The 14,918-nt window shown below is 50.2% G+C and overlaps 1 protein-coding gene across 4 annotated transcripts in view; it reads left to right on the forward strand.

Annotated features, from left to right (window-relative positions):
• TBC1D14 (TBC1 domain family member 14) overlaps positions 1-14,918 on the forward strand; it is a 103,034-nt gene that overhangs the window by 58,317 nt on the left and 29,799 nt on the right. For 2 of the 4 annotated variants that reach the window (XM_035005348.1, XM_035005349.1), the window contains one exon: positions 13,641-13,759. In XM_035005348.1, the coding sequence (XP_034861239.1) occupies positions 13,641-13,759 (119 nt within the window). Of the gene's footprint in view, positions 1-5,885; positions 5,968-6,635; positions 6,692-13,640; positions 13,760-14,918 lie in introns of those variants that run through there. The other 2 variants (XM_035005351.1, XM_035005350.1) reach the window with 2 other exon arrangements.

Genomic DNA, 14,918 nt, shown 5'->3' on the forward strand with positions numbered 1-14,918 from the left:
ATGTGGTTTGGAAATTGCCGTTGGCAAAATCAGCCTTGAATTCCATCTGAAGTGGCTTAAAAAATGTTTTTTTCTTTTTCAAATGATGAAAATAATTAATGAAAAAAGACCCAAATGATCGATGTAGGTGGGGTAAAACAGGAATGCCCTCTGTACCCCAAGACTTTCCAGCCCCTCTTGGTGGGAGTCTGACAGATTAGTGCCCACCCTCCCAGAGTATGTACATACATTTTTCATCCATGTAAATACAGTTACTATAGAATCATGGGCTGTGTGAGTTGTGCACATTTTCTTTGGTGTGCACACGCCAGGTACTCAGGAAATTAACAAATAAGCAACTTAAAGATGCAGTAGGCTGTGCTGAGCTGGAGAGCACCACCCGTGTTCTGAAGCCAGTTTCCCACCGACCTTGGGCTCTGGCAATGGCATCTGCATTCTGGTGGCCCATCCTGTCACTGGAACCAGAAAGATGCATTTCATGGTAGCAGCTGAACGGAGGCAGCTTCCTAGGAAGACCCAGACAGATGGCCCCTGGGAGCTTTCGAATGCTTTTGCCCTTCTCTGGGCAGTTCAGTGTGTTGTCATGAAAACAGTGACAGCCGAAGAATACTGCTCTTCCATTGATCTAGTTCCCAGTGGAAGACTGAGATTTTCAAGTGTTTTGTAATCTCTCAAACACAGTTGGAGCAGTGGGAGAGACACTTCCAGTGGCTAAGGGGCCCAGGTCTGGCTGGCTTGCCCTACGGGTCCAGTGGGGAGTGCAGGGCCCAGTGCACAGTAGGCTGCCTGAGGAGGCCTAATCAGCAGGTGTAGGGGTGGAAAATTTTCCCTTCTCCCCTTCTAGGTTCTTTGGTCTGTCTAATAATGAAACAGACATAACAGATTAACAGGAGAAAAACTAATTTTGTATGTATGGGAAACTCAAAGAAATGACCAAAGCAGGCGGCTTTTAACACCTTTTAGACAAAGAGACAGTGAAATTGTAAAGAATTGACAAGATGAGGGGGTTTGGACTTGGGGTAGTAGATTAGTGAAGACGTAAAAAGGTTTGTTTACGCAGCCTTCTTAGCCCTGAATTCCTTGTCTCTGGTGGCAAGGACGCCTCTGTCCCTCCTAGTGCAGGGAGGGTACCTCCCACACGGGAGACTTATTCCTGCTTGCAGGGGGACAGAAGAAGGTCAGAGCGTCCTTGCACTCACTGTTTCTCGAGAAACTTGAATTCAGAACAATCGGTGTGCCAAAGTAGCATGTTTGGGGTGGCATATTCTATGCTTCTTCATAGACGACTGCGTAGGACGCTGAGAAACCTCAGATTGGTGGAGACTGAGGCAATTTCCACACCTCCCTGTAAGTGACTTGTCTAACTTGAACTCAGAGTGTTACTTTTAAAAAAAATCTCGTTGGCTTGGAAGCACTTTGGATGGGGCCTTCGTATTGGCACTAGAAACTCCAGTGGTGTTCCCAGAAGTAATAGGCGAGTGCTACATTTATTCCTTGGTCTCATGCCTGGGTCTGATCATTAATGTGGCCTCGGGCCCGTGAAGGGAGCACCAGTGAAGGAAACTGAAATCTTGGTTCAGAGGCAGCCCACCAGAGAAGTTGGCAGTTAAGAGGTTCTGGAGTCAGACGGCCTGGGTTCAGATCATGCCCTGCCACCTACCATCTGCTGCTTATCCGAAGAGGCCCCTCAGAGCTGCAGGTGCTGTGTTTGGGGACAAAGAGGTAGGGGAGGGGCCTCTGTCACAGTGCCACAAACTTGGGGGCTGAAAACACACATTTATTCTCCTACACCTTTGGAGGTCAGAAGTCTGAAATGTGTCTTCAGGCCAAAATCAAGGCGTTGGCCAGGCTGGGCTTTCTAGAGGCTCTAGAAAGGGGGGAGTCTCTTCTTTCCCTTCCAGCTTCTGGAGGCTCCTGGCATTCCTTGGCATGTGGCCGCCTCACTCCAACCTCTGTGTCTGTGGACACATGGCCTTTCCTTCTATAGTCACATCCTCATTTGCGTACCCCTCTTAAGGATACCTGTGGTTATTTTGGGCCCACACAGATAATCCAGGATAATCTCCCCATCTCAAGATCCATAACCTTAATCACACCTGCAGAGCCCCTTTTGCCATAGAAGGTAACATTCACAGGTGCTGGGGATTCCGACACGATTTTATGCGGGGGCCATCGCTCAGCCTAGCACAGTCCCTACCTTATGGGATTGTTAGGACTGAATGAGGCTCACTGGGTCTCAGCTCAGGGCTCCCTCCGAGATGATGTTCTGAGAGGTCTTCCCTGCCCTCCTTGTCTGAATGACCACCCAGCACACCCCCATCGGTCATCATGGTCATAGGACTCTGCTATTTCCCATCTTAAGTTCTTGCCCAGTTGTTTCTTTACTGCCTGCCTCTCAACCCCTGCTAGACTACGAACTCAAGAGAGCAAGGTCTAGAACTTGTTTGCTCAACCATTGCTTTATCTCCAGGGCCTGGAACTGTGCCAAGATTTAGTGGGTAGTTAATACATATTTGTTAAGTGGATGAATGAGTGTCAAAATCCAATACATACCACTTTGTAGGCATTTTTCTTCTTGTTTTTATGACAACATAGGCGTTTTCCCATATCCTTAAATATTCTTTCAGGATCTTATTTTTACTAAGTAGTGGCCTTCTGTGTAATATGATGTACTTAACCAGTCCCCAGGACTGGGAAGTTGTTCCTTTGGTAACCTTTTGATCCCTGCTCGCAGTGGTCTTCAGCAAGGTTGGGTTTGTCAGCATCTCTGCTAGGACGCTGCATTGAACAAGTGGATCGGTCTTACCTCCTTGACCTCAAAGGGTAAAGACAACGATGTCATAGATTAATCAAATAAGCAAATCCCCTGTAGCTGGTAGAGATACAGGAAGCCTGGGAATGAGTTCTGGTTAGCTCAGAACACTTCAGGAGGAAGAGTTCTTTAGGCGGATGAAGGTAGATCTAAAGCCACACTGAGATGGAAAAAAGGCTCTTTTAACTTCTCATTTTTGCTTTAAGTTTCAAAATTTAGTAAAAGGCAACCTGTTATCACATGGTATAATATATAGTTAAAACTTTTAAGTGGTCCTCAATTCTAAAATAACGCAATAGAAACCTGTTAAAGTAACTTGCAGGCTCCAATCTGCCAGAAGAGATAAGCAGTATGTTTTGGTAAGCGTATCTTAATGCATATTTAACACATGCTTAACACGTATCTCTCTCGTATTTAAATTTGGTGAGACTGTGGGCTGAGGTTGGCTGATTTCTAAAGTGTATGCGGCCCTAGGTGTCTAGGAGGCGTGGAGAGCGGAAAACCCACTCGTCTGTGAGAAAGGAGCTTTATGGTGTTAGTCCTCTCTGGCTCCAGGAACTGCTTCCAGAAAGCCAGCAGTAAGCCCGCAGGCTGGTCCACTGCCTCCTGGGGCTCTGGAAATCTGGGAGGTTTCTTGAGCACCCCTGTGGTATAGTTGTTGTCTGCTTGCTGGTCTGTGAGTGATGCAGAGGGCAGGGACTGTGTTCATCTTTGTTCCTCGGGCCAAGCACCAGAAGTGCGTGGATGGCTGGAGGAAGGAAGGAAGGGAGAAATGACTGATAGCACAGATGCTCCGTGTGTCCTCTGTACCATGTATTTTGTTGGCCTTCAGTGGTGAAGAGACCACCAGAGTCCCCGCTCTCAGAGGTTTTCTGGTCCCCTGAAGGAAATATATCTTTTTTTAAAAGATTTTATTTATTTATTTGAGAGAGAGAGAGCACAAGCAGGGGGAGAGGCAGAGGGAGAAGCAGACTTCCCGCTGAGCTGGGACCCTGATGCAGGACTCGATCCCAGGACCCTGGGATCATGACCTGAGCCAAAGGCAGACGCTTAACTGACTGAGCCACCCGGGCGCCCGGAGGGAAATACATCTTAAATAAACATGTAATTACAAGTGTGATTAGTGCTGTGAGCAAACGGAAGCTGATGTTGGGAGAGAATGATGGGGCCTTGTTCTGGCTCCAGCGGGCAGGGCAGGGGCAGCTTCTGTGCCAGTGACTATTTATGACATGATCTGAAGGATGGTCACCAGCCATTGCATAGTGTCTTTCGCTTGTGAAGAAAAACTCTAAACCTACAGAAGGATTCCAGGAATAATTCAGTAAGCACCGTATATGCTCCGCTGAGATTGAACAGTCGTTGACATGAGGCTATTCATTTTATTGTGCCTCTGTTTTTTTTAAATGGAATCATTTGAAAGTAAGTTGCAGGTATTGTGACATCTTACTCCTAAATACGTCAGCATACAGGTCTTCAGGGTGACATTCTCGTATATCAGCATGAGGCTGTTATCACACCTAGGAGAATGATCAGTAATTCCATTTGACCGTGACCATGTTCACGACCAGACCACATTCTGCTTTTCCCCAGTTGCACCAAACTGTTCTTCATGAACCAGAATGCAGTCAGGCTTGTGTATTGCCCTTAGTTTTTTGTTGCTTTATTCTCTTAGTATAAAACAGTCATTCTGCCATTTTTTTGTGACATTCACCTTTTCCTTTTTCCCTCCCTCCCTCCCTCTCTCTCTCCCTTTCTCTTTCTTTTTCTCTTTTTCTTTCTCTCTCTCTCTCCTTTTCTTTCCTTCCTTCCTTCAACCATGGGTCAAAGATTCATTTAACACATTGAGAAGTTGAGTGAGATGGTAAAATTGATTGTAAGGGCATTCGAGAAACTAGGTATTTATTGGCATAAAAACAAGAAAAGAATTAGAATAAGATTGTTAGGTTAGATTTAAACCAACAGACTGGTGGGGAGAAGAAAATAAAACCTCTGGAGTTGTTTTTTCTATTGGACATCAATCTACAAGTTAGTGTGTCTATCGCATTTTTCAGGCTCTAATAAAGTAATAAATAGCAGGGACACATCCTCCTGGAGGACTGAATAAACTTCTGGTGGACGTGTTAAAAGTGCCCAGGTATGAACTGAAAGGACATCCCACCCCCCAATGCTTTTGTCTTCCAAATTTTGAGTAATTTCTCTTAAGGCTTTCCCTAATCCTTCCATCCAGAATCAACCTCTCCACCTTTATCCTTTTATTACTTTTTGAAACAGCTTTATTGAAGTATAATTACCGTAAAATTCCTCATTGTCCATGTTCAGTGATTTTTAGGAAATTCATGCAGTTGTGCAACTGTCCGCGCACTCCAGTATTAGGATGCTTTTCTCTAGAAAGTTCCTTCAGGCCTGTTGGAGTGGGTCTCCACTCCCTCCTCAAGCTCCAGGCAAACACTAATTTGCTTTCTCTCTGGAGATTTGCCTTTTAAAGAAACTTCACAGACACGGAATCCTGCAGATTATCTTTGGTGGGTCTTTCACTTGGGGTTTGCCTGCATAGTGGCCTGCGTCCATGGTGCCTTCCTGTCCATCAGTGTCCTCCGTTAATGTGCGGTGGCGTTATGAGTATTTGCATCAAATCTCTTTGCGGACGAGCGTTTTAGGTCTCTTGGGCGGGTTCCCAGGGGCGTGGTCGGTGTACGGAACTGTGTAGGGGACAGCCAGACTCTTCCAAAATGGCTGCACCTGCCAATGACCACGGCAATTCCAGGCTGTGCACATACACCCCGTTCCTCCTCCTCCTCCGTCTTTGCGAGGGTAGTCGGGTGGCTCTCATAGGCTTCTTCGAGTGAAGAAGTTTCGGGTGGCGAGTTGGGAATGCGGTTCTCCGGGGAAGGCCCGGTCCTCCTGGTCCGGGCACTTACGAATTTACACCCCAGGGGCGTCTTGCGTTGTCTCGGACTGAGTTTGTTCCGTGGGTCTGCCCAGAAAGAATTTTGCCCCCGCGCAGATTCTAAGGATTTCTGTAAACCGAGGTACAAACAGCGGGACGCTCTCCTGTGAAACGCGCTCTTGGTTGGCTTGGATGAGCGCGCGGAGTGGTCGGTGGTGTCACCGCGCACGGAGTCTCAAGGCCCTTCCACCGACCCCCCGGAGCAGTCGTGAGTCCGGTTTCTATCAGGATGGGCTTGGGTGTGCAGCCTGACGTTCGGATCGAACGCATCCGGCTGCGGAAAAACGGGGAGCAACCGTGTAGAGAATAAAAGTGGCTCGTAGCCCACTACCCGGAGCTGGGTCGTGTGGGCATTTTACACAGCTCCTTTGGTGACACAGGTTTCTTACTTTATTTTTTTTATTTTTAAAGATGTTTATTTGACCCAGCGGAATCACAAGTAGGCAGAGCGGCAGAGGAGAAGCGGGCTCCCCGCTGAGCAAAGACGCAGGATTCTCATTTTAAAAAGCGTCCCGGGGCAGAGCTTTGCGCGTGCTCGCTGTCTCGCCGCTTCCTCCGTGGAGCGTGCGTCCCCCGGCGCGAGGCTGCTGTGCTGCGGTGGCACGCGTCCCTGTCCCTCGGTGCGAGCCGCGGGGCGGCGGGTGTGCACCGGGGGGCGGGGGGGGAGGGAGCCGGGGGCCCTGAGCCCGCCCCGCCCCCAGCGCGCGCCCCTCGCCCGCGAGCCAGGCCTGACGCGCCGACGCGGAGCGCGCGATCGGATGGGCGGCGCGGCATCTGCGCGCCACTGAGCGGCCTGCCGCCCCCGCCCGCGCCCGCGCCCGCGCCCGCCGAGCCGCGTCCGAGCCGCCGCCCGAGGCCCCCGGAGCCGCCCGCCGAGCCCGCCCGGGCATGGAGCCGCCGGCCGCGCGCCCCTGAGCCCCGCGGCGTTCATGGTGAGTGCGGCCGGCCCGGGCGCCTGCGTGGGTGCGTGTGCGTGCGTGTGCGTGTGTGTTGCACACGACCGCTCCAGTGAGCGAGCCTCGCACGCGGCCCCCGTGTTCCCCGCGTGCCTCCCAGCGGGCTTTGTGTGTGCGCTTTTGCGAGCTGTTCTCCCAGGGGTCGGTGTTAGCGGGGGCCGTGGGGCCGGGGGAGGCCGAGGGGGCGAGCCGCCGCGTCCTGATCGTTGTCACCCCGCAGGGGACTGCAGCCTGTTCTGCGACTCGGGCCAGGCCCGGGGGCCCTTGCCCGTGGTCCTGGGGGAAGCCTTTGTGTGGGGGGCGGCAGGGGGCAGCCTGCACCGCTTGGTCAGGTGGCAGCAGCCGCCAGGCTTGGTAAAACCCGCAGTTCATCTTGAACGCGTTGCGTTCACCAGACCGCATATTAACTTCTGTGTTCTCCGTGTTTTGTAAGGAGCACAGCAATTACAAGAGGTTCCCGACGGTTGCTTTCCCAAATGCCTTTTCGGGTAAGGTGGAGAACGCTCTCCGGGAACAGCGCTGCAGGGCGAGCAGCCCGGGAGGTCCTCAGGGGGCCTTTTTGCTGTGAGGTCAGGCCGCCGTGGCCACCAGGACCGTCTCCGGGAAGGCTGAGCACTTGTGCGACCTGGACGGGCCACTCTTCCGAGAATGTCCAGACCAGCGCCCCCCTCCCCCAGAACTGCCTGTTACCCATGGCAAAGTGTGAAACCAGCCGTGGCCTTCCAGGCGCTTCCCTGTCGCGGCGTTTTCCCCACGGCCCTGTTGAGTACCCCTCCTAGTGGGAAATACTGAGAAGGGTAATTTTTTAGTAACACGACAACGGAAAAAATTCCCAGCCATTTTCTGGGCACCTGCGGCGGCTCTTACGGTAATCTGTTTTCACAGGAAGGGCGTTTTCACAGGAAGGGTGAAGGAATGCGCTCAAGGTCACGCTGCCGGCGGTGGTCCTTGAGGTTGAGGTTGAGACCCAGGCCTGCGCCGCGCCGGCGCTTCCCCTGCAGGCTGCCTGGGCCCTTGGCCTGTGCAGGTGTGGCTGCTGCCCTGCCGTGGTCGGTGGGTCATGTGGATCGTATGGGGACCACAGCTGTCTTGCTGGAAACGGCCAACCTTGCCACGGTATGCAGTTGAGTCAAGGACTGAAGCACAGCTCTTGGCTGACGGCGGAGTCTTCCAGGCAGCCAGAGGGCTTCCATTTCTGGCCACGCTCTCCTGGCGCTGTCCGTAGCATTGACGACCCTTCCTGCCGTCCTGCCAGGAATGCTTTTTTTTCATCATTTGAGAAGCTTGATCTTTGTCCTCTTAAAACAAAGGTCTCCCGAGGCCACCTTTGGTTTTCCTTTTTAATGGCAAGTTAAACACTTACCTCAGGAGGCTGTCACCCTTATCCTCGCCCTCGGCACTGCTCCGATCACACACGGGCTGTGGATCCCGCCGTGGGGCGCATCTAACGGGCTCGCCACGCCTCTCACAGGTTACTTTCCAGCTCTGCACCAAGTCCAGCTTCTCCCTCTTGGGACTAGTCCCACCAGCTCTAGGTAGCTTGCTGTTGAGACTTCGACTCAGCATCCCACATGATGCGCTCGCCCTGACCCACGGATGAGCCTGCCCGAGTGTGTCCCTGGGCTGCTGCTTGCCCTGTCAGGATGCCTCTCCCGCACCCAGCCCAGGTCTTCCCTGTCCTTTGTGCACTCGCATGGCACCCTTTATGAGATGCCTTCCTTGATTCCCGCAGCCGTAGACATCGGTCCTAGGGCTTGCTCTCTTGTGGCATTTTTCCTGATCTGCTCCCATCAGCTCTGCCGCCATCTTACTGCCCCTCCCAGAGCCCTTCAAGGCTGAGGTCTGGGTCTCCTCAAGTGCCGGCCCCATGTGGTCCCTTCACAGATGAGGTCCCTTTCCCTTTTCCTCCTGCCTGCTAAATCTGTTTTGCTTACGGTCCCTGAATGAACCTGGGGCCCTGCTCCTGCCTCCTGGCTTTTTTCCTGACCCTTTGCTGGGTCATCAGACCACACCCACAGCTCAGCCCCTGGTTCCTTGTGGCAGGTTTGTTTGCTGCTCTAGCTGGTGTTGGTCTGGTCTTCTCAGCAGGATACGTGGTAAACTCCTCAGGGCAGGGGCTGTGGCCTACCATGCTTACAAATGAGTGGCTTGTAAACTTTGTTGACCCCCATCCCTCCTCCCCCCCAGACATTTTGAAACTCTGGACGCAGATATAACTAGTATAGAACTGGTAACTAGGATAGAGCTGAAAGAAACTGTCCTTACTATGTGGACTCTGCATTTTTTTAAAATTGTTTGATTTTTAAAGAAAATGTTGACATTACTGCCTAAACTGATTTATCACTGGAACTTTGAAAAACCCTGTTCTCAATTCCCTCTGTGGCTGGGCAGGGTGTTGGCAGGTTGATTTGTGCTGAGCAGCCTGCAGGCTCATCAAAACTTGATCCCATAGGGGTCCCAAGAAGAGAAGAAACTTTGTGAGGATAGATTGGCCTGAGGCTGGGCCTGGTCCACAGAAGGGGCTCACGCTTTAGTGGCAGCTGCGGAACGGGCCTCACTTCACCTCCTCCCAGGCGCCTTCACGGTTGATGCCTTTTCAGAGATGAGGAAGCAGGCTGAGTGAGGAGCAAGAGGACTTGCCCCAGGTCAGAACCAGGCTTACAACTCACTGTTCACTTCCAGAGACCTGGCTCTTACCCCATCACATGCCACCCCTAACGCTGATAAGTCATGGCCAAAAGTTGGTTCTCCAGGGATGCTTTATTTGCAGCCCTCCCTCCCATTCTCCCCAAAGGATTCTTCTTTTTCTTCTTCTTTTTTTTTTTTTCTGGTTAAACAATGATTTTATTGCTTGAGTGCGTAGACAAATTTATGCAACCAGGGCAGAGGCTGTGGGTGACTCGTATTTCCAACTGAGGGGAAGGGACAGGACTCTCTTGGTCTTACGAATATCGAGCCAACCACTAAACATGGCTCTGGGTCAGAATGAGCCGGAGTTTAGCATCCTTATCCTTTCTGTTCCTCTCATGCTGCTTTCAAACAGCAACAGCTTTCTTTTTTTCTTTTTTTCTTTTTTTTTTTAAAGATTTTATTTATTTATTTATTTGACAGAGATAGGGAACACAAGCAGGGGGAGGGGCAGAGGGAGAAGGAGAAGCAGACTGCCGGCTGAGCAGGAAGCCCAATGCCGGGACTCCATCCCAGGAGCCTGGGACCACGACCTGAGCCAAAGGTAGACGCTCAACCCACTGCGGCACCCAGGCACCCCGCAACAGCTTTCTTAATTAAATGATAGGGATCCTCAGGAAGATCAGGAGCAAGTCCTTTGGACTTCAGGATTCTCCAGGTTTTATTTGCCTGTCACAGAAAGCACTTGGGCAAGGCCACACGAGCCTCTCGGGATCACACCAGTTCCTGAGGGAGTCAGGCCCTTCTCGGCCAGTGTGTACATCTGTTCCTCCGTATCCTCAGCCAGGTGGGGACGCTGCGCGGTGAGGCAGGGCTGGCTGGATCGGGCCCTTCTCGGGAGCGGGTGTGCAGCCCATGGTGGCCGCGGTCGCGCAGCGGAAAAGGGCAGTCAGTCCTTTCTGGTTTCTAAAGTCGGTTTGTCGTATTGGGAATATGAGCTAACTGTTGACACCTCCATGTGAGCCTCTGGAAGAACTAGGTGTGGAGCAAGACCTGTGACCGTTTCCAGTGCAATTTACACCTGCAATGCTGTTTGGAGTTTTGGAAAGGCTTTCCTTTCGCTTTCAAGTATGGGCAGGACAGGCCGCCTCTGTTTTTGTTTTGTTGTGTTTTGTTTTGTCTTAATCATGCAGTGCTCTCTGTGATTAAAACAAAAGTATTTGCCCTACATCTGCCCTTAATTCAATATTACAGGTTTCTGTCATGGTTGAAAGCTTTCTTTAGACAGAATGTGAGTGATTGAATTACTTCCGCATCATGTCTGTGAGCATTTCTCATGCATTCTGGAGAGTGCTGGAAACTGTGGCTGCAGAGCCAGATGCTTGGCTTCTGATCCCAGCCCCCCGCTCCCCAGCCGGGCCATTCGCTGACATCTCTGGGCCTGCACCTTCCCTCTGTGACATGGGGACAGAGGTGGTGGCTCCTCGCACAGAGAGCTGGGCGGGAAGGTGACCTGTGTGTGTCACGTCCGCGCAAAGCTCTCTGCTCATTCACGGAGCTGTTTGTACTTGTTGTAACAGAGCTTCCGAGTGCTAACTGAAGAGACCTGATATTTTTTGGTTACGAATCAGGGCATTTGGTTAACTTTACTCCTTTTTGTGTTTGTGCTGTTTGCAGACTTTGCAGGCTCCTTGATTGTTTGGCCCAAGAGCTAGCTTGCTAGCTTGCTTGCTTGCTTGCTCGCTCACTCCCTCCCTCCTTCCCTCCTTCCCTCCCTCCCTTGTTTCAGGTCTAAGGGTAATGGCATTCAGCAACCAGGGCTACACTTTATCAAGAACTTCCTGTGCGCCAGGCCTCTCCCTGTTCCTTAGATAGTCCTCTCTGGTTGGTATGGCTTCTCTTCCGTTTCTGCACATGCGGACATGAAGCTCAGGGATTCTAAGTAAGTGTTTTGCTGGAGGTCACAGCTGGTTCTTGGTGGATCTGAATTTTATCCCACACCGATCTGGCTCCAGGGGCCACACCTAACCTGTGTAGGACTGGGCCTTTTCCCTCTAAAACTGCACACCTGTTTGAGTGTATTCACAAAGAGATTGGGCTGGCACAGAGTGGTCAACCCCAGCCCCTTGCTGGCTGTGTACTTGGGGGTAAGACACTTCACCCTGAGCCTCAGTTACCCTATCTGTAAAATGGGGCGAGACTTGCCATGGAGATTGTTACGGAGATAGAATGAGACAGTATGTGTAAAGCACACAAAAGCAAATGGAAATGGGTGTCCACGTTCTGGGACATTTAACTTGGGGCTTGTCATCTCTGGCCTTGGCATATAGTTCACTAGACCATGGTCAGCAGATGAGTAGCACCTTACAGGGCATTCATTACTAATTGTTGTGAAAATGCAACATGCCTCAGAATCTTGCTCAACACACAGCTTTTGGTAGATTGTCTATAAAATCCAAGACTTTGACATCCTGGTGCTAGATGTGAAGCTTCCAGTGGCGTGATGCTGTGTTAGGTCACAGCTGAGTGCCTGAAACAGTGTGTGCTCAGGTGTTGACTCGATGAAAAAGGGAGTCTGTTTTCCCACTTTGGGGTAGGCAGAAGTCATTTTGGTATTTCTGTGGGACCATTTCCTGGTAGACCGCGATGGCATCTAATCTTGTGCCCCCAGATGCACAGAAACTGCCCCACCCACCTGCTTCTTGGTGTACCCCTTCTCACAGCCTGTGTGTTTTGAGGAAATAAATACACCTTTCTACTTTTTAGAAGCTTCTATAGGCTCTTGTGGTTGAGAGAATAATTGCTGGCCAAATCATGTTACCAGTAACAACCCCCTTGGCAGTGACTGTCAACTTAATTCATTTTGCAATTAATTGCTTTCCACTCATGATATTGCTTCTGTTGTTATCTGGAATGGTTATTTAAATCTTGGGTTAGCTATTCATTTGTCTGTCCTGTCTTGCCAATTAGATTGTCTTCCCTTAAGTGGGAGGATCCCGAGAGCCTCATCTGTAGGCAATAAGAAAGTATTGGTTCTTTTTTTCTTTTGGGCAGAGGGCTAAGAGCGCGTACACACACGCACGCTGTTTCTGAAGCTAGACTCTTTGGTCCCAGCTTGCTTGACTCTCCTGAACTCTTCTGGTTGGGCATTTGGAATGTGGGTCACCAGGTGTGACCAGGGGACACATTAGTTACCCAGTGCTGGTGAGGCTGCTCATGGCACAAATATTTATGTAACAACTTGCAGTCATGGCTTCATACAAAGATGTTAAAGAATTTTTTTTTATGTTTCTGCTTTTAAGAAAATGAAACTGCATTTGCACAACGTGGATGGACCTGGAATGTGTTATGCTAAGTGAAATAAATCAGACTGAGAAAGACAAAATACCCTCTGATTTCACATATATGTGGAATGTAAAAAACAAAACAAATGAGTAAACAAACAAAAAGCAGAATCAGATCCATAATACAGAGAGCACACTGATGGTTGCCAGATGGGGGCGGAGGGACTAGGTGGGTGAAGGGGAGTGGGAGACACAGGCTTCCAGTTATAGAATGAATAAGTCATGGGAACAAAAGGCCCAGCACAGGGAACAGAGTCAATGATACTGTAAGAGCGTTATATGGTGACAGGTGGCCGCCACACTCGTGGTGGGCACAGGTAACATATAGAGAAGCTGAATCACTGTGTTGTACACCTGAAACTAAGGCGACATTGTGTGTCAACTGTACTTCAGTAAAAAAAATATATGAAAAGAAACACTTTTAATCATCTTCTGCAAAAAATGTTTAACCTTTTCTCATTTCAGAAACTGTTTGAAGGGCTAACAAAAATACATAAAATGCCATGAGATAAAAGGAAAGGGGTTTGAAATTTTGGTTGGAAGTGGGTAGGAGATGAAGCCAGGGGGTCAGATGAATGCTGGAGCTTGGCTATTGCTCTGGCTTCAAGCTTCCCAGTGGTCACTGCAATAACGAACAGAGGTTGACATTGTCCAGAAGCCAGAAGACACCTCTTACCCTGGAGAAGCGCAGAAAGCCTGAGGTGGGACTGCTGGGATGGTGGGCCTCAGTGACCACCCCCTCCCCCAGCAGCAAGGGAGGCCGCAGTCCTCACTGCAGAGCTGTATGACCCCTTTAGTTGCCAATGTGTCCTTCTGAAAAGGAAGTATTTTGGATGTGCTATCCTCAAAGTGACTTGAAAGACTTCATTACAAAACCGCTTTCTTGCACTCAGAGAGGCTTCATAATATCAGAACTGGCGAGGTCCAGAGTTACCCTTGTTTCTTTGTCCCAGGAATATGAAGACAAGGCTGGACGACCTAGCAAGCCACCCTCTCCAAAGCAGAATGTGAGGAAGAATCTTGATTTTGAGCCACTGTCCACCACCGCACTCATCCTGGAAGACAGACCAGCGTGAGTCTTTTTTTTTTGACAGAGAGAGACACAGCGAGAGAGGGAACACAAGCAGGGGGAGTGGGAGAGGGAGAAGCAGGCTTCCCGCCGAGCAGGGAGCCCGATGTGGGGCTCGATCCCAGGACCCCGGGATCATGACCTGAGCCGAAGGCAGATGCTTAACGACTGAGCCACCCAGACGCCCCCCAGCGTGAGTCTTAAAAAGAATCTCTAGAACGTTTGCTCGAGTTGATAAGTACAATTTGCTGATCACCTCTGTGTTACAAAAGAGCTCAGGTCACCATAGGGAAGAAGAAAGAGTAAGCCCTAGCACATATTAAAATCCTCAGTTCCTCATTATTTCCTATAACATGTGTGCTATAATAATAATAATAAAGAATTGATTTGCAAAACCGTCCTTTAACGCAGAAGTTTTGACAAAGGTTTTCCATTGAGGTGGTTTTTCATTTTAATTTAGCATTTAGAAATACTAAGTAGCCACTGTAAATTACGGGCTGGCTCCTGACGGTAAGAAGCGCAGGGAAGTGTCCTGCAGTGGGGGTGTTGCGGGGGCATCCCAGCGCCGTAGGACAGCTCCTGGCCTGGCCAGCTGGCTTCTTGGGGGTCGGCGGTACGTGGGCTGAGTGATCTTACCAGGCCTGCCTCTCCCTAGGCCTCTAGTGTCCATCGGTGGATAAGATGGGCTTTGATGACTGGTTCACACATCGCCTTTGGAGGTCTCAGTGAGGTAAAGGGACTGCTGCATTGTCCCAGGCCACAGATTGTCTCTCTTTAAGTATGGAGCTTCCATGAACATTGTGTTCGAGTAGAAAGATCCCACAGCTTTGAAAAGAGGGAGAAAGAGAGCTTGTTAAAACAGTGGTTCCTTAGGTCCCTGCCTACCCTGAAATCTAAAACTGATGAAATCTAAAGAAGAAATGGGTTTTCTTCTTCCTTTTTTTTTTAAGATTTTATTTAATTATTGAGAGAGAGAGAGTGCGTGCACATGTGAGTGGGGGGAGAGGGGGAGAGAGAATCGCAAGCAGACTCCATGCCAAGTGCGGAGCCCAATGCGGGGCTCAATCTTGTGACCCCGAGATCACGACTTTGAGCAGAAATCAAGAGTTGGATGCCTAACTAACCCAGAAATGGGTCTTCTAATGTTAACTCTCGGTCCGTG

The sequence above is a fragment of the Mirounga leonina genome, unplaced genomic scaffold (genome assembly GCF_011800145.1).
Source record: "Mirounga leonina isolate KUSES-001 unplaced genomic scaffold, KU_Mleo_1.0 Mir_129, whole genome shotgun sequence".
NCBI classification, from domain to species: domain Eukaryota; kingdom Metazoa; phylum Chordata; class Mammalia; order Carnivora; family Phocidae; genus Mirounga; species Mirounga leonina.